This window comes from Zalophus californianus, chromosome 11, assembly GCF_009762305.2.
Source record: "Zalophus californianus isolate mZalCal1 chromosome 11, mZalCal1.pri.v2, whole genome shotgun sequence".
NCBI lineage: Eukaryota > Metazoa > Chordata > Mammalia > Carnivora > Otariidae > Zalophus > Zalophus californianus.
The window spans coordinates 104,580,911-104,598,038 of NC_045605.1; the positions used below are offsets into that span (position 1 = coordinate 104,580,911).

The 17,128-nt window shown below is 56.7% G+C and overlaps 1 protein-coding gene across 4 annotated transcripts; it reads right to left on the bottom strand.

Annotated features, from left to right (window-relative positions):
- Positions 1-1,617: 1,617 nt before the first annotated feature.
- Positions 1,618-14,588, bottom strand: CHRM1 (cholinergic receptor muscarinic 1). Of its 4 annotated transcripts, XM_027577983.1 has the most exons (4): positions 14,539-14,588; positions 13,319-13,429; positions 12,775-12,867; positions 1,618-4,067 (listed from the first exon to the last, which is right to left on the bottom strand). In XM_027577983.1, the coding sequence occupies exon 4, from the start codon at positions 3,983-3,985 to the stop codon at positions 2,603-2,605; it is 1,383 nt and encodes a 460-aa protein (XP_027433784.1). In that variant the 5' UTR covers positions 3,986-4,067; positions 12,775-12,867; positions 13,319-13,429; positions 14,539-14,588; the 3' UTR covers positions 1,618-2,602. The 4 variants fall into 4 exon arrangements, with proteins under 4 accessions (XP_027433784.1, XP_027433786.1, XP_027433783.1 ...); XM_027577985.1 differs by lacking the exon at positions 14,539-14,588 and having other exon boundaries at positions 1,618-3,832; positions 13,319-13,922; XM_027577982.1 differs by lacking the exon at positions 14,539-14,588 and having other exon boundaries at positions 13,319-13,922.
- Positions 14,589-17,128: the final 2,540 nt, after the last annotated feature.

The window sequence follows — 17,128 nt, forward strand, 5'->3', positions numbered from 1 at the left end:
GACTGTTATGTCCTGACCTTCCATGCCCTCTCTGTAAAAGTTCAGCCCCCCCCCCCCCCAGGACCTCACTCCTTCGGTCAGCGTTTCTCAAACTTTAGCCCGCATCAGCACACCTGGAGGCCTTGTTGAAGCACAGGCTGGGCTCGATCCCTAGAGTTTCTGGTTCAGTACATCTGGGGTGACCCTGAGAACTTAGAGATCTAACAAGTTCCTGGGTGATGCTAAATGCTCCTGGTCAGGACGGCGGTGCCTTCAAGGATTAACTCAGGAGGTCTGGGTGGTCCAAACCTGGCCCATTCCAGAGAAAGGTTTGGTCCTTGCCCGGCTCCTGGGAGATCACCCCTAAGCCCTTGGAATACCCTGCCTGATAAGAGTGTCTTTGCTTACCTGGGGGCCGTGGGCCTTGTGGTATCAGATTAGCCTCTGGAGGGGCTGGAGACTGAGTAGCTAAGGCCAGCCAAGTGGGTCAGCCAGGCTTACGTGAGCAATTTCCAGTAGAAACATTGGACACCAAGGCTCAGGTCAGCTTTGTGGTTGGCAATTCTTTGTGCATGTTGTCACACATGGAAGAATTAAGTGCTGTCCCCATGACTCCACTGGGAGAGGATACTGGAAGCTTGCACCTGGTCTCTCCTGGACTCTGCCCTATGTGCCATTAGCCTTTGCTGATTTTTTTTTTTTTTTCCTAGAGAGGGGAAGAGAGAGCACGGGGGCTAGAGGGGAGTGACAGAGAGAGAGAATCCTAAGGCGGCTTCACGCCCAGTGTAGAGCCTGACACAGAGCTCGATCCAGCAACCCTGAGATCATGACCTGAGTGGGAATCAAGAGTTGGATGCTTAACCAACTGAGCCACCCAGGCACCCCTCCTTTGCTGATTTTAATTCATATCCTTTTACTGTAATAAATTTTAACCGTGAGCGTAACAGCTTTTCTGAGTTCTGTGTGTCTCTCCAGCGAATCATTGAATCTAAGTGTAGTCTTGAGGACCCCCCATGAAAACCACACTTTGAGAACCACTACTCTATGCTGTGGGACTAACCTCGCTAAGATTTCTTTGCTTTAGGCTTTAGGGCCCCCTCACCAATGAGATGCCTTAGAACCTGGCCTGAGGGTCCCCTTTATGGAGTGCTTTGGCCTGGCCCCCAGGTGTCCCCTCTCCACAGTCCAGGGGTCAGGAGGTTGTGAATTGCCTGGAAGCCTGGGTGTTGCTTTGTAGGGTAACCCTGAATAGTCCTCCTGGGTCATTGGGCCTTAGTCTCCCCATCTGTAAACGGAGGCGTGGAGCAATTCTGCTCTCCCCGGGTCTAACAGGGCCCCAGAGCAGCCACATATGACAAAGCTGATAGAGAATATGCTGGGCTATGGGCACGGGCAATTCATTTCACCTGGCTTCCCTCCTGCCCATGAGAGCCCTACTCACCTGAGCCGGGGACCCTGGAGTGCTGGGGCCCACAGGTTTCAGGAGATCCAGCCACTCAGTGCTGCCCCTCCTGGGACCAGCCCCGGGGAAGTGGCCCACGTTCCACAGTACTTGAGCCCCCACCCCGTCCCATTCTGCCCTGGCCTCAGACCAGGCCTGGGATCCAACACAGGGAAAGAAGATCCCAGAGCCCCCGCTAGTCATGTGGTTTTATTCACAGACTCAGCACTTGCTGAGGATAGAAGGAAAGAACATTTGGGGCCAGGCTGGGCCTGGACATAAGGGCGGCTGGGAGGCCATGCATGGGTTGGACGGGGAGCTCACAGGAGCGGACCCGTCGGCTGGGCCAGGCCTGTGTGGGGCAGGCTGGAGGCAGGCAGCATGCGGGAGGTCTGGCTAGGCCTGCACAGAGCAGATCTATCCAGGTGGTGGCCGGTGAGCCAGGGAGGGAGGGAGGGACTGAGGGCTTCTCTGGGGCAGAGGGTATAGGTGTGGGGCCGGATAGCAGGCACCCCTGCCCCTCATTCCCAGGGAAACTACATAGTGGGACAGTCAGAACGCCTGGCGCCTGGTCCTGCTGCTGCCTTGGGGACTTGGTGTGTGACTGGCTGAGCTGGTCTCTTCTGGTGGCATTGTCCTGCTGATGCTTGGACATCTGCCTTGGGGATACTCTGGGGACATTTGTAGGGAGGCTGGACAACCCTGGAGAGTGTGTCTACAGCCCGGGAGTGGCGGGGGGGGGCTGTGCCTGCGGAGGGAGGGGATGCCCAGTCAGGGGGTGCTCCTTTGGAGCCAAGCGATCCGGGCCAGCCCCTGGGCCAGGGATGACTGAAACGTGAACCGTCTTTCTCCTGGCCAGGTCCTGCTGCTGGCTCCCCACAGATTCCTGCCTGAAGGCAAACAAGGGATCCAGAGCTTGAATCCTCCACCCCGGGCCTTCTTCCTGGTGAAGAGCCCATTCCCACCCAGCAGGGAACAGAAAAACCAGTTCCCCGGGTTGGGTTCGTTCCCTGCCTGGGAAGAGCAAAGTTTGGCTGTCCAGGAAGGTGACCTAGGGGGTTCCCCCCACCCCCGAAGCCTGGTGAGGACAGAGCAGGGCCCTGGGCCTGAGGTCACAGTCCCTGCCCGCGTCCTACCCGGCCCTCCCGGGGACTGGGGCGGCGGGATGCAGGTGAGTGGCCATCAGCATTGGCGGGAGGGGGTGCGGTGCACAGAGCCGGGGCGCTTGGGGATCTTGCGCCAGCGACGCTTGTCCCAGCGGCAAAGCAGTAACAGGCGGAAGGTGTCCCGGAAGGCTTTGTTGCAGAGCGCGTAGCACATGGGGTTGATGGTGCTGTTGACGTAGCACAGCCAGTAGCCCAGCTCCCACAGGGTCTCGGGGACACAGTTCTTGCAGAAAGTGGACACCAGCACCATGATGTTGTATGGTGTCCAGGTGAGGATGAAGGCCAGCAGAATGGCACTCAGGGTCCGCGCCGCCTTCTTCTCCTTGACCAGCGAGAAGGTCTTCCGCTTGGCCAGCTGATCCTTCCCTCGGGGCTTCTGGCCCTTGCCCGCTCGCTCACGCCCTTTCCGGGTTGGCCTCTTGACCGTGTTGGGGGAGCTCCGGGGGGGCTGCTTGGCGGGGGCTTGCGCCTCGGGGTCCACCATGGGCATCTTGATCACCACCTCAGAGCCAGGCTCCTCACCCTCCGAGGACGTGAGGGACTCCATGGAGCCTTCGTCCTCTTCTTCGTCTTCCTTCCAGCTGTAGGCCTGCAGCAGCCTGGGTGCCCGGCAGCAGCGGCAGCAGCGGCCCGGAGGGGTCTCTGGGGAGCCCTCAGTCCCCCGCTGGGACCGCTCGGAGCTGCTGCTGCTGCCACCCCCCTTACCGGGTGTCTCGGAGCCCTGCAGGGCCGCCAGCTCCCGGGCCCGGTTCTCCGTCTCCCGGTAGATGCGCCAGTAGAGTGTGCACATGACCGTGACGGGGAGGTAGAAGGCGGCCATGGCCGTGCCGAAGGTGATGATGGGCTGGGACAGGAACTGGATGTAGCACTGGCCGGCCAGGACCGTCCGCTCCCCTACCAGGTACTGCCAGAAAAGGATGGCCGGGGCCCACAGGATGAAGGAGACCAGCCAGGCCAGGCCGATCATCAGCGCCGCCCGGCGGGGTGTGCGCTTGGCTCGATAGCTCAGGGGCCGGGTCACGGAGAAGTAGCGGTCGAAACTGATGAGCAGCAGGTTCATGACGGAGGCGTTGCTCGCGACGTAGTCCAGCGCCAGCCAGAGGTCGCAGGCCAGTGTGCCCAGAGCCCAGTGGCCCATGAGCAGATACGTGGTGTAGAGGTTCATGGAGAAGGTACCGATGATGAGGTCAGCACAGGCCAGGCTGAGCAGGAAGTAGTTGTTGACTGTCTTGAGCTCAGTGTTGACCTTGAAGGAGATGAGTACCAGCAGGTTGCCTGTCACCGTGGCCAGGGACAGGAGGCCTGTGGTGATCCCAATGAAGGCCACTTGCCAGGGCCCCTTTCCTGGGGCCAGGACGGTGATGTTGGGGCTGACAGCGGGTGGGGCCGAGGTATTCATGGTGGCGGGGTTGGGGGGGGCCAGCAGGGGCAGCCCCTTCCTCTAGTCGCACTACAGGGCTTCCTCACGGGGGGGTCATCACCTGAAAAGAGAGGACATGGGCTTTGGCTGGGCCGCTGGTCGTCTCTGATAGCTTGGGGTGCAAAGTGCTGGGGACACAGCCTCTGCCTTCTCAGGGCTTTAGGCCAGACGCCACCCCTTCTCACCCGTGGCCACACACAGTCATCTATAAGGCACTCTCCCCGCCGTGACTGGATGTGCCAGCAGAACCGGGGAGGAGGGGGTTTGGAATCCAGAGATGGAGTCCTCCTTCCAGCTTCACCATTTGGACTCTGAGCCTCAATTTTCTCATTGGGAAATTGCTACGAATTCTTGTCTTGCTTAACTCATGTGGCAGGAGTCGGGAGACTCGCTTTGTATACAGTACTGCCAAATTTTCAAAGCACTTCACTCAATTTTATTAAAGTCCTCATTTACTAGGTAGTTACTACATGCCAGACACAGCACTAAGCACTTAATTGAATTATCTAATTTAACTGTCGTACATCTCTAGGAGAAAGGTCTCTTATGCTCCCCATTTCCCCGAGGCAGCCGTGGCTCCAAGCAGCCACAAGACCCGGCGACAGAGGAGGTATGATTAGAACCCACATCTCTCTTTTTACTTGGAGCATGTGGAGCGGAATTCTTCCAACAAATAAGGACAGATGGGAAGGCCTGGGGAGGGCTCTAGAGAAGATAAGGGGGAGGTGTATGTTGGTGTGTCTGCTTGTTTCCCTGTGGCGGTATGCATGAGTGCAGGTGCATGTGTATGTGTGTTTGAGTGTGACACAGAGAGAAAGACAGAAAGAGAGAGAAAGAATCAGAGAGGAGGTGGGCAGTGTTTGGAGCTGGATCAGACCCTCTAGGAGGGCAGCAGGGTAAGTTGCTCTGGGCCTGAATGCTTGCCTGGTGGTAGAAAGTCTGGCGTGATTGATGCCTGGGTGGCTCAGTCAGTTGAGCGTCTGCCTTCAGCTCAGGTCATGATCCCAGGGTCCTGGGATGGAGTCCAGCATTGTGCTCCCTGCTCAGTGGGGAACCTGCTTCTCCCTCTGCCTGCCACTCCCCCTACTCGTGCTCACTTTCTCTCTCTGACAAATAAATAAATAAAATCTTAAAAAAGAAAAACAATTCTGGAGTGAAAGCAGGCAGCGGGGGTCTGGCCCCAGATGAGGTGTGAGGGCCCCCTTCTGTCTCCCCACCCTGTTCCTGGGTCCAAGCTGCGTGGGAGGCAGCATGGGGAAAGGGAAGATTCCCCCACATTTTTCTCCAAACTGGAGTCCAGCCCTAGGTGCTCAAGGTGGGTAAAGGGAAAAGCCGGGTCTCTTAGCTACCTATGGGCTGGGCAGGAGACCCCCACTGCTCAGCCACGGCTTTGCCGTTGTACCTTTCAGCCGGTCCCCCCTCTTCTGGGCCTCAGGCATCCATCTGTCCCTGGAAGAGTTGGGGTCTCCTCCCACCTGCTGCTATGTGCTTCAGGGGCTGCATCACTGGAAAAATTCCAAGGGAGAGACATTGGGCAAGGGCCCACCAGGCTCTGGTGTTCCTCAGGACCCGGTCTCTGACAGAGAGACTAGTGTGCTGTGTGCCTGTGAGGAGGTCGATGCATGACAGGGGGCCTTGGGGTGCGTGCCTGTGACAGCGTGTGACCGAGGGTGTGTGGCTGAGGTCGTCTCTGCCCATCATGGTGTTGGTGGGTGAGAGGGACTCTTAGGATGGCAGTCTGGAGTGTGACAGTGAAGGACCATGGCTGTCAGCGCATGCCTGTGTGTCTCGGGCGGTTTGCTCCTCAGGGGGACAGGGAACATTGCGGTGGAAGGACCTGGATAGCCTGAGCCAGACTGGCTCCATCTGAATCCAGGCTGTACCATTTACTGGCTATGTGGTCCCTGCTGGTGGCGTAATTGCCATGTGCCTTGGTTTCCTCAGCTGAAAAACGGGAATGACACTGGTCCCTGGCGAATAAATCAAGGAATTGTTGTGAGGCCTAAATGGGTCCATGGATACAGAGTGCCTGGGACAGGCCTGGCACCACATGGTGAGCACTAGGTTCCCGTTGATTCTTAGCATGTGTACCAGTGAGGGCTCCCTCCTACAACGGTCTGCTCCTTTTTCTTTTTTCTTTTTAAGATTTTATTTATTTATTTGCCAGAGAGAGAGCAAGAGAGAGAGCACAAGCAGGGGGATCAGTAGGCAGAGGGAGAAGCAGACTCCCTGCTGAGCAGGGAGCCTGATGTGGGACTTGATCCCAATATCCTGGGATCACGACCTGAGCTGAAGGCAGACGCTTAACTGACTGAGCCACCCAGGCGTCCCTCTTTTTTTTTTTTTTTAAGATTTATTTATTTGAGACAGAGAAGGAGAGGGGAGGAGGGGGAGAAGGGGCAGAGGGAGAGGGAGAGAGAGAGAATCCCAAGCAGACCCCCTGCTGAGGGCAGAGCCCAATGCAGGGCTTGATCCCAGGACCCTGAGATCATGACCTGAGCTGAAATCAAGAGTCGGACGCTTAACTGACCGAGCCACGCAGGTGCCCCAAGTGTCTGCTCCTTTGATTAAAAATTTCTTGGGGCACCTGGCTCGCTCAGTTGGTGGAGCATGTGACTCTTGATCTTGGGGTCATGGGTTCAGGTGCCACGTTGGGTGTAGAGATTACTTAAATAAATACTTAAAAGAAATTTCGAACACTATGACAATAGCAACTACTAATGATAATGATCATTGTTATTCAGGGCTCCCTGAGTGACAGTCGCTGCTCAAAGTGCTCATGCGCACCTATTGCATTTAATCTTAACAGGGAAACCCATTCGCTCTTCTCTCCATTTCACAGGTGAAAAACTGAGGTTGAGAAGAGCAAGAGAATTGGCACAAGATCACCCAGGTAAGGTAGGACCCAAGATCTGAGCACAAGCAGTTTATTCCAATGAAACTTTATTTATAAAAACTGATGGCTGGCCTGGAGGCCATAGTTGGCCAACTTGAATTTTATTTCTTTAATTGTTATTTGTTTATTTTTATTTATTTTTTTAGTAATCTCTACACCCAACGTGGGGCTTGAACTCATGACCCCGAGATCAAGAGTTGCGTGCTCTTCTGACTAAGCCAGCCCAGCACCCTGCCAATTTGAATTTTAAAAATATCATGCTATAATATTATTTGTCTTGCTTACTGAGTTTTGTTGCATTCTCTTCCCATAGCCAAAGTCAGGTGCTGGGCTGGAGGCTGGCATCGGACTGGGCCCGCTGGGGCTTTCCCTGGGGAGACACGGGTGGGTGCCGCCACCCGTGACAGGGTTGCCCTGCACAACTCCCGTCCCTCTGATCTGAGCTCAGTGCTGTTTGGTGCCCATTGCACAGACAGAGCAACTGAGGCCCAGAGAAAAGGCGGGGAAGAAGGCATGGTGTACCCCCAAAGTCTCCCGGCTCCTCGCTCGGGTGCTGGCTCCCTTTCCCAACCCCTCAACCTCTGGTGCTTTGGGGCAGCTCTGTAGCCCCCAGTGATTCCCTGGGCCAAGATGGGAAAAGACTGAGTCAGAGACAGACAAGATGAGCTTGCTGACCTCAGAGGCCGCACCCTCGGCAGCTGCTGGGGCGTCCTGTCCGCCTGGCTGTGGTGCAGCCATCAACGCTGGGCCAAGGTCTCCACTGTGGGATCTGGTCCCACACCACAGCCAGACTAGGCCTGGGCAAGGGGGTTGGGGGGTGAGGGAGGCAGTTTTGCCTTGGGTGTAAAATTGGAGGTGCCCCCAAACTCAGGGTTCAAGAAAATGGGTGTTTTAATGTAATATTTAAAAAGTGGAAATTGATGGGGCGCCTGGCTGGCTCAGTCGAAGGACACGTGACTCTTGATCTTGGGGTCATGAGTTCGAGCCCCACGTTAGGTGCAGAGATTACTTAAAGAAAAAAAAGGGGAGGGGGTGGGGGGATGGGTTAGCCTGATGATGGGTATTAAAGAGGGCACGTTCTGCGTGGAGCGCAGGGTGTTATGCACAAACAATGAATCATGGAACACTACATCAAAAACTAATGATGTAATATATGGTGATTAACATAACAATAAAAAAGGAAATTGATGCACAACCATCCGTCATGAACAAAATTTTAAACAAAGGCAGGGTCCAACTCTGCACTTGCACAAACAATCCTATCACCCATGACTCACCCTGATCCTGGCCCTGGTTCCAATGAAACTTTATTTACAAAAACAGACGGCCCGCCTGTGGGCTGTCTAGTTTGCTGTTTGATTTTTTTTTTTTTTTTTTGGCTAGTTGATTTTTTAAAATGTTACATTACAATATTACTTATCTTGATTAGTGAGTTTTTTGTGTGTCCTCCCTCAAAACTGTCTCTTTCTAGCGGTGTGATCATCAGCAATCATTTAACTTGTCCTTCCCTGGGCACCCTGTATCTGCCAGCTGATGGGGCTCACGGCATCCAAAAAGCCTCTCTGGACTTATTTCTGGCTCCTCTGTCCCATCCATAGCCCGGCCCCCTCTTGCTGTCCAGACCCCAGCACAGCCCCTCTCTGGGTCCCAGATTCCTCATTTTTCTTTCTTTCTTTCTTTTTTTTTTTTTAAAGATTTTATTTATTTAATTGACAGAGAGAGAGAGAGAGAGAGAGCGAGAGAGGGAACACAAGCAGGGGGAGTGGGAGAGGGAGAAGCAGGCTTCCCGCTGAGCAGGGAGCCCGATGCGGGGCTCGATCCCAGGACCCCGGGATCATGACCTGAGCGAAAGGCAGTCACTTAACCAACTGAGCCACCCAGGCGCCCTTCTCTTTCTTTTCTTTTTAAAAATGTGTTTTTATTTATTATTATAATTATATATATATATATTTAAAGATAATTTATTTATTTGAGAGAGAGAGAGAACAAGTGGGGGGAGGAGCAGAGCGAGAGGGAGAAGCAAGCTCCCCACGGAGCAGGGAGCCTGATGTGGGGCTCGATCCCAGGACCCCAAGATCATGACCTGAGCCAAATACAGATGCTTAACCAACCGCCTGAGCCACCCAGGTGCCCCAGCTTTGATGAGTTTTAAAAAGGCTTTCAGAATGGGAGGGCCTGTGAGAACTGATCCTTGGAGGTGAGGAGGCTGGCAGTCTTAATGGCTAGAAATCCCTCCCACTCACTCATTTTAATAGCCACACCGATAGCCACCATAATTAATCACCTCCTGCATGCCAGACTCTTGATGTATGATATCATTTCCTTTAATCCATAGGGCACCCCAATGGGGGTTCTTTCTCTATTTCACAGATGAAGACTGTTGAACTGAAGTTCAACTTGCTGATGGTCTCACGGGAAGTGGTGGGGCTGGGATTCTGCCCCGGGTCTGCGGGCTCCAAGGCCTGTGTTCTTTCCACGTGGCAGACTCCTCTATACCCCACCTAGGAGCTGTAGAGGCTAAGGGCTCCCATCTGGGACAACCGGCAGGAAAGAGAAAGGTAGTGGTTCTGGGGAACTGGTCCCCGGTTCTTGCCACTCCCTGGATTGTCTGAGCTCCTGGGATGCAGTCCAAGAACAGAGCTGTCAATAACTCTGCCTTTCCTCCTCAATCGGAAGGAGGGGTCTTCCCCCAAACCTCTTTCAGATGGTGATTTGCTCAGGAGAATGTTCCTGGAGGCCTGCGCTGGTCCCTGCTGTGTGACCTTGGGCAAGTCACTGTCCCAACCTGGTAATCCTGTAGGATGATTGTGTGTGAGGGTATGTGCATTGCTGAGTGAGAATAAGAAATGGTGGGGGTGAGTCTGTAGCTTTGTGGAGATGGGGTGGGATGCATCCTCTGAGGGCGTCATGTCTGGGATACTGGAAGGAGGCAAGGAAGCAGGGAGGTGCTTTTCTGCTCAGGACTGTGGCCTCCTGATGAAGGTTGTTGGGAGATTTTAGTAATATTATTAAAATTATCATAGCAACTGGCATTTACTGACTGCTTACCATATACCAGACGCAGCTCTAAGCATTCTATTCATGATTTAATTGACCTGTTACAACTTCTTGTGAAGCAGGTTTTATTATCCTCAATCTGCAAAAGGGGCAACTGAGGTTTTGAGACCTTAAGGACCTTAAATCCTTAATGCAAGCCAGGATTTAGACCTCTTGGACCCCTGTCTACTCTAAATTCCTCTTGTGGGAATGGTGGGCCCCACAGGCTCCTCGCCCACCTTGACTGACTTGGCCAACCCTTAGTTTGCGGTTTGAGTCAGTGAAGAATCAGTCCTTCCTTTAGAATCTGGCGTGTGTGTGTGTGTGTGTGTGTGTGTGTGTGTGTGTGTGTGTGTGAGACAGGGTCTGTTGTCGATCTGTGTGATGTATGATGACGGCACTGTGGAAGGGGAAGGTCTAGCTGCATCTCTCTGAGAAGCAGGGTAGGGGCTGTGTCTGCCTCATTCACTGCTTTTATCCCAGTGCTTGGCACACGTAGTTGCTCAATAAATATTTGTGGAAGAAATACGTGAATATGTACATGGGGTCCTCCTGTTTGACTTCAGGCTCAGGGGCATGAGGATGAATCCACAGGGGTCAGGCTCCGGAGCATGTGCCCACCCCCCACCCCCGACTCCTTCCAGGTCTTGCATCCCCTCACTTGCCAGGTCCCTGTCTCCTGGGTGAGGCCCTGTCTGACTTGAGAGCACAGGAGAAAAATGGCCAAGGGCATCCTCACCTGTTCAATGGACCAAGGAGGCCCTGACTCACCTGCTGCAGGGAAGCTGAATGAGGTGATAGGACAGGCACTGGTGTGGGATGGGGCCTGTCAGTGCTGGGGGAGGAAAAAGTCAGCCTGGGCTTAAAGAGTTAAGGGATGAGGTCAGAGCCTCTAGAACAGCAATCCAGACTGTTGACCGCCAGAGCCTTGGACCAATCCCCAGGGGCTGGGGATCTGGCCGGCCAGAGGAAGGGGGAGGCTAGGAGCGATTGCTGGGGAGAGGGATTCCTAAACACTTGGGCTTCCTGAATCTTACCACTGGCCAAGATGTGGAGAAGGGGAGACAGAGAATGAGGAGGTGCAGGGGAAGAGATTCAGGAGGGAGGAGCGAAGCCATCTTGTGATTCTGGGCCTGGAAGCTGGCAGAGCCCCGACTGGAAAGAAGGAGAAATACTGGGGAGAGGGAGATACGAGGTAGGGCCTGTGGGGCTGGGCTTCCAGGACTTCACATGTGCAGAGAGGAGGGTGCTCCTCTGGCCCGGTCTTCTGTCTGGTCCCTTCTGCTGGAGCCTTAATCCAGAAGCCAGCCTGTCAGAGGTGGCTCTCTCCCCCTGGGTTAACTTTTCTCTAAAAGTAGCTCTTGACCCATTAAAGGTGCACAAAACTCCTACCTCCGAGGCCTGGCCTTGGGAATGAGGGGTAAACACATGCAATTTATCCATATTTTCAGGCCCCAAAGTCACGACGGGGAGAGCCAACTGGCCCTGGGGAGAGCAGCAGCCTTCAGTTAAATGCTCATAAATGTGCTGCCGAGCCGGAAGAGGAGCGTCAGCCGTAGAACCACTGCCAAATGCACTCCTGGCTGATGGACTTGCCTGAGTTCAGCCGAACCATGCCAGAGCCAGGTGGTCAGCAGGCTGGGCCCTAGACCTCACACGGCCAGGTAGTATCAGCAGGGCTCCGCCCCTCATCCACCTCTCCACTTGCCCCCTGTTCTTCCATCCTTGAGTTCTCCTCCCCATTTCCTTTCTTCTCCCTCCCTCCCTCCCTCCCCCATCCTTCTAGGCATCACCATGGCATCACAGTGGAGCAGAAACCCAGCGAAATATTCACCCACCTCTCCCCGCCCGCCCTCCCCTCCCCTCCAGAGCCCAAGCTCCCTGCTGCTCCCCCACCCCGACATCTTGCTCAAGGAGGTGGGAGTGCAATGCTGCCCTGAGGCCGAGGGGAATGGGGTCGCAGCCCAGGAGGACCCCTCCATGTCCCTTCTGGGACCACGAGCACATCCCTTCACCTTTCTCAGCCTCCGTCTCTGCATCTGGTCAATGGGGAGGTTCCTTTTTAGGGCTGATGTGACCTCAGCCTAACCTCTTCTTGGCACTCTGGACTCCTCTTTGCACTTGGGGATCAGTTCTCGGACCTCCAGGCCTCAGCCTGGGAGACAAGAGTCATATCTTCCGCAGCCCCGTTTCGCCATCCCCTCCCCTGCCTTCTGTATCACGGGAGCGATCATGGCTTGCCCAGTGGCTGAGGTCAGGGGGCAGAGAACTAACTCTTATCTGACAGCTCAGTGAGCAGCTGATTACCCGGGGATAGGAGACTGTCCAGCTGTAGGAGACAATCTGACTCCTTCCGGCCACTTGCGGGGGGGTGGGGTGGGTGGTGGTGGTTGGGCCAGCCTGGGTGGAGCTGTGTAGGTATGTTCTGTGGCAAGCAGTGAACCCCTTTCGCTAGCACCGATAACCCTTAAACAGCACTGAATGTCTGAATGACCCAATGAGAGCTGACCACCCCACCCCCTTCCCAGCTGGCCAGTCTGCAGGAATCAGAGCTGGTGGCCTCCAGCCCAACCCTACCTACATTGTGGAGTCTAGGGGGTACTGGGATGGGTACCTGGGTGGGTGCCCATTAGTACCCATGCATTACCAGGACACAGGACTGAGACTTGCTCTGTGGGAGCCCAAGACACTGTGGACACAGGGAGGGCCCTCTGGGCCCTTGCACACATCAGGGCCACGTTCCCTGGCTGGTGTGGCCTCCCATGTGCCCATTTGTTCCCGGAGAGCCCTGGGGCTCTTGATCTGGTCTCCTGCTGGCTTCTGGCCTAACACCCACCTTGGCATCCAGCTTGTCCGTCTGGCCAGCAACCTGGTTCAGTCCATCTTGGGGGGGCTGAAGGTGGATGGGGTTGGTGGGAGTCAGGGTTCCCTGAGGGAGAAGAGGAGGAGGTTCTGGGACTGGCACCCCAATGTCGGGGGGGCAACCTCCCACGGGATGCTGGTGGCCAAGGCTGCCCTCTGGCCCCCTGCCCTTTCCACTCTGTCCCTGGGATTCTGGGTCCTCTGCCTGCTACGTGGCGGCTTAATCCCTCTGGGCTCCAGGTCCAGTTTCCTGAGGGGGGTCTCCATCTCCTCTGCCAGCTGAACCCCAGAAAAACATCAGGTGTTTCTGCTCAAAGCCGTGAGCCTGGGTGTTTGGAGCAGCCATTGTCCAATGCTACAGAGCCCCCCTGGCCTCCAGACCCCTCCTTGGCCCCCTCCTCTCTCTGGCGCTCATCCCCATTTCCTGCTAGTCCTGGTCTCTGCTTTGCTCCCAGGACCCTGCTTTTCCCGCCCCCACCTTGATGGAGCCCCTCCCAAGCCCTCCCAAATGTACTCACCATGGGACTGGAGAAGGGTCTGTAGGGTCCTCGGCCCCACTGCCTCCCCGGGGGCCGGCGCCGTCTCCAGGGACCCAAACACCTGGCTCCCGGGGGGAGCTGCGCCCTGTGCTGGCAGCCGGAGAGGCACAACCACTGATTGGCATGTCCCACCCCCTGGCACGCCAGCCTGGGGGGGGGAGGGAGGAGAGGAAAGAGAGGGAGGGAGGAAAGGGAGAAAAGGAAGGGAGGGGGAGCTGGAGGGAAGCCTCAGGCAGCGGCTGGGGTCGGACTAGGTCCTGGAGCGTGCCCCCCTCCTCCACTAGGGCACCTAATTCGAGCCCCGAGAGGGAGGAGGTAGGACATGGCGAGCGAGCCCAGGAAGGCTAAAAGTCCGGAACGGGAGAGAAGGCGGATACAGGGAGACAAACACCCACACCCACTGCACACAGACTCAGCGGCACACACACACACACACACACACACGCACACACCCTCACAAAGGCACACTGTTTCCCGGGGCTCCTTCCCCCACCCAACCTTAGAGCCCCCAGTCTGTGTGCACCATGCCCCAACACACGCACCCTGGCGTTCACATGCCTGTTTCCCTCATACACGCCCTGCCCCCTGCACACGCCCACGCACCCACCCACCCACCCACCCACCCAGCCCCACACCCGGCTCTTCCTCCCTGCTGCGAAGGAGCTAGATTCCTTCTGTTTGGAAATGACACATTGGGCCTCACGTGAGAGTCTCCAACTTGGAACAGACCCAGAGGGCTGGCGCACCCGCCCCAGGGGCTGGGCAGACGTGCCCGCGTGCTGGGCTGCGTGCTCTTGCGTCCGTCCATGCTGCAGAGCCCGGGTGTGAGGCTATATGGGGGTCTGGTTGGAAGGGAGGAGTGGAGGGGGCGTGTGCCCACTACACGTGCTGCTGAGTGCCCCCCCCCCACGTGAATGTCCCCAAATACCATGCAACCTGTGTAAATGCAGGTGTCACCCTGTTGGTCTGGAACCAGGACGTGTGTGTACACGTGTATCTGTATTCGGTGTGTGTCTGAGTGTTGCCCAACTGTGGAACTTGCTAATTCTGACAAGTGAGGCAGCCTCTATCTACCTCCCTGCCTGCTCCACCCCCAGCTTCCACTTGGAAGACAGACAGACAGGCAGACAGACAGCTCTCCTCCCAGCTTGTCAAACTCTGTCTCCCCTGACTCCCACTCGGGGCTCACAGGTGTGTACCTGGGAAGTGACAACCTTGCCCTTCCTCCCCACCTCCCTTAGCCCGACTGCTTGGTCAGTACCCTCCCTCCCCCCTTTTGGATTTCTGTGTTGAGTTTCCTCAGAGATAGAACCCCTGGGGGCCCTTTGCCATAGAGACCGGGGTTCCGCACCACCCTCACTGGCCCTAGAGACCTCCCGGGGAGCTGACCAGGGAGGGGAGTTGGGAGCTGGCTGCTGGGCTGCTGTGTCCTCTGCCCCACTGGGCCGTGCTGAAGCTCTGGGGTGGAAGATAGGAAGGACAGCGATCATCTATTAGTCCCATTATGCAGATGAGAAAACTGAAGAGCAGAGGCGTGATTAATACGTGAGGCGCAAGTGTTTGGACTCAGGTCCCTTGGCTCTAAGGCAGGGGGTCGGGACCTGCCCCACCACTTTCCCCCTGCCCATTTCCCCACCAAGCACCCCCTCTCAATCGCCTGAGGGTAACCCAGGGCTTCCTCAGGCTGGAGCCCAGTTGACATTGGAGCCAGGTGGCAACAGAAATTGGTGTCCCTGGGGCTTGGCCAGCAGCCATGGGATGCCAGTGGTGGGCACACATGGCAGGTACATGTGGGGGATCTCTGCTTCTCAAACCAGCTGAGGGTACAGCAAGCATCCAGGCCACCTCCCTTCTGAAGTCGAGGAGACACTGCAGCTTGGAGAGGAATCTGAGCAGCCCCCTCCCACTCCGGGTCCGACCAGCGGGTCAGGGGTGGGGTCAGAACGCCACCAGTCCCTGTCCGTGGGCTCAGACTCGGGCCGCCCCCTGCTGGGCGGTCCTCGAGTTGCGGCTGCGGCTGGTGCGCGCGGTGGGGCTGCGTGTACTTGTGCGCGTACACGTGGCTGAGTGTGGGGGTGTTAGGCCTCCACGCTCAACATCCATTTCCGAGTCTGAATCAGGCTCTCTCCTTGCCCCCTCCCCCCAATCTCCTTGGTCTCCCTTTTCTCTTCTCCCACCGCCTCTGCACACGTCCCTTTAGAAATAAAAACACTTATTTTGTAGGCGGGAGGGGAGGGTGTCCAGCTTTCCCTTGCCTCTTCTTGAGTGCCCCTCTCCGTCCCAGGCGGTTTCCTCCTTAAGTCCGCCAAGCCGCGGAGGCAGGGGGATCATGCCCCCCCACCCCGTCCCCCCGGCCCGTATGACTCTTCTCCGCCCGGACTTGGCTAGCTCCCCTTACCAGATGGGGGAAACTGAGGCAGGCAGGGAGGGAGGGCCAGGAGAAGCTCTCCCACCCGGCTCTCTCACCGCCCCCGCACCCGCGCCGGATTTAGCCGCAGGGAGGCTGGGAACATTGTCTTTATTTTAAGCCGCCGAGTGAGGCACGAACGCTGCTGCTCGCGACAAAGGGCTTGGCTAAGCAGCGGCAGGCGGCGCACGTGGGGGTCCAGCCCCACCCCCGCTCGACCTCCCCAGCCGCCCGGGAGCCGCCGGCTTGACCTCAGCCACTTCTCACTTCTCTCTGGCCGGTTGGGTCGCCCGCTGGCGCAGGACACCTGGGTCTTGGCTCCTGCGGGGTGCTATTTTTGGTCCTTCGGTTGAAGAGTCACTCCTCCGGGCCACCGAGGGAACGCGGGGCTGTCCGGGCGGGGCCGGGCCCCTCTCTCAGCCTCCTCACGGGGAGGAGGAGAGAAGCGGCCCTGGGTGCGAATCCAACTCTGCCTCTTCCCAGCTGAACCGCTCTGAGCAAGTTAGTGCCCCTCCCTCGGTCTGTTTCTTTATCGCCGTCGTGGGGTTAGAGATACCTCCCCGATAGGGCAGTTTGACCTTGAGTTGCAGGTTAAACGTGGCACTGTCGTTCGCTACCGGTGAAAGCCATTATCGTCGTTATTTATAACCGTATTGAGCACTTACTACGTGCCCGGAGCTGCTAAACGCTCTACATTTATTAACTGGTTTGTTTCTCACAACAGCTCCCCGAGGGAGTTTCTATTATTATTCCCATTTTACAGATGAGTAGGTTTTCAAGCGGCACGCAAGCCCAGGGCTCCGCGGCAGGTGGTCAGCGTGTCTGGGGCCATCCTGGGGCTGGGGTCGGGGTGGGAGTGCGCCGGCTGCAGCTCCAGGAATGACAGAGACCTGTTGTGCGACCGCATGTTTTAAAGGCAGGGGCTCCTGGCTGAGGGCTGCCAAGGGGTGGGGACAGGAAGTGAGCGTGCTCAGGGAGTGTGCTGGTGCTCTGAGCTGGTAGCCCCTTCGTTTAAACCCTCCCCCTCGGCTTGGACCCACGTCAGAAGCTCACACCCAGGTACATTTGCCACTTGTCAGTGTTGCTTCTTTCTCTGTCCTGGGAAGAGCCCTGAGTGGGCGATCCTTTTCGTTCCCACGGGACCTATGAAGTCGGACTGGTTGGGCCTCAGTGCCCTGAGGAATGGGCGTGGGTTGGAGGTCTCACCCGCTGTGGGAGATGACCTCGATTCTGAGCCGGGGATTGGGGGTTGGGGGGTGGATGGGGGGGAAGGCAGCTGGTCGTCCTGCCGGCATCCCTCCTTGCCCACCCCCACCGCTGCTTTAGGCCCTCAGCCTCTTTACACCCCTTCCCTCCCCTCCCCAACGGCGGGGACTCTGGGA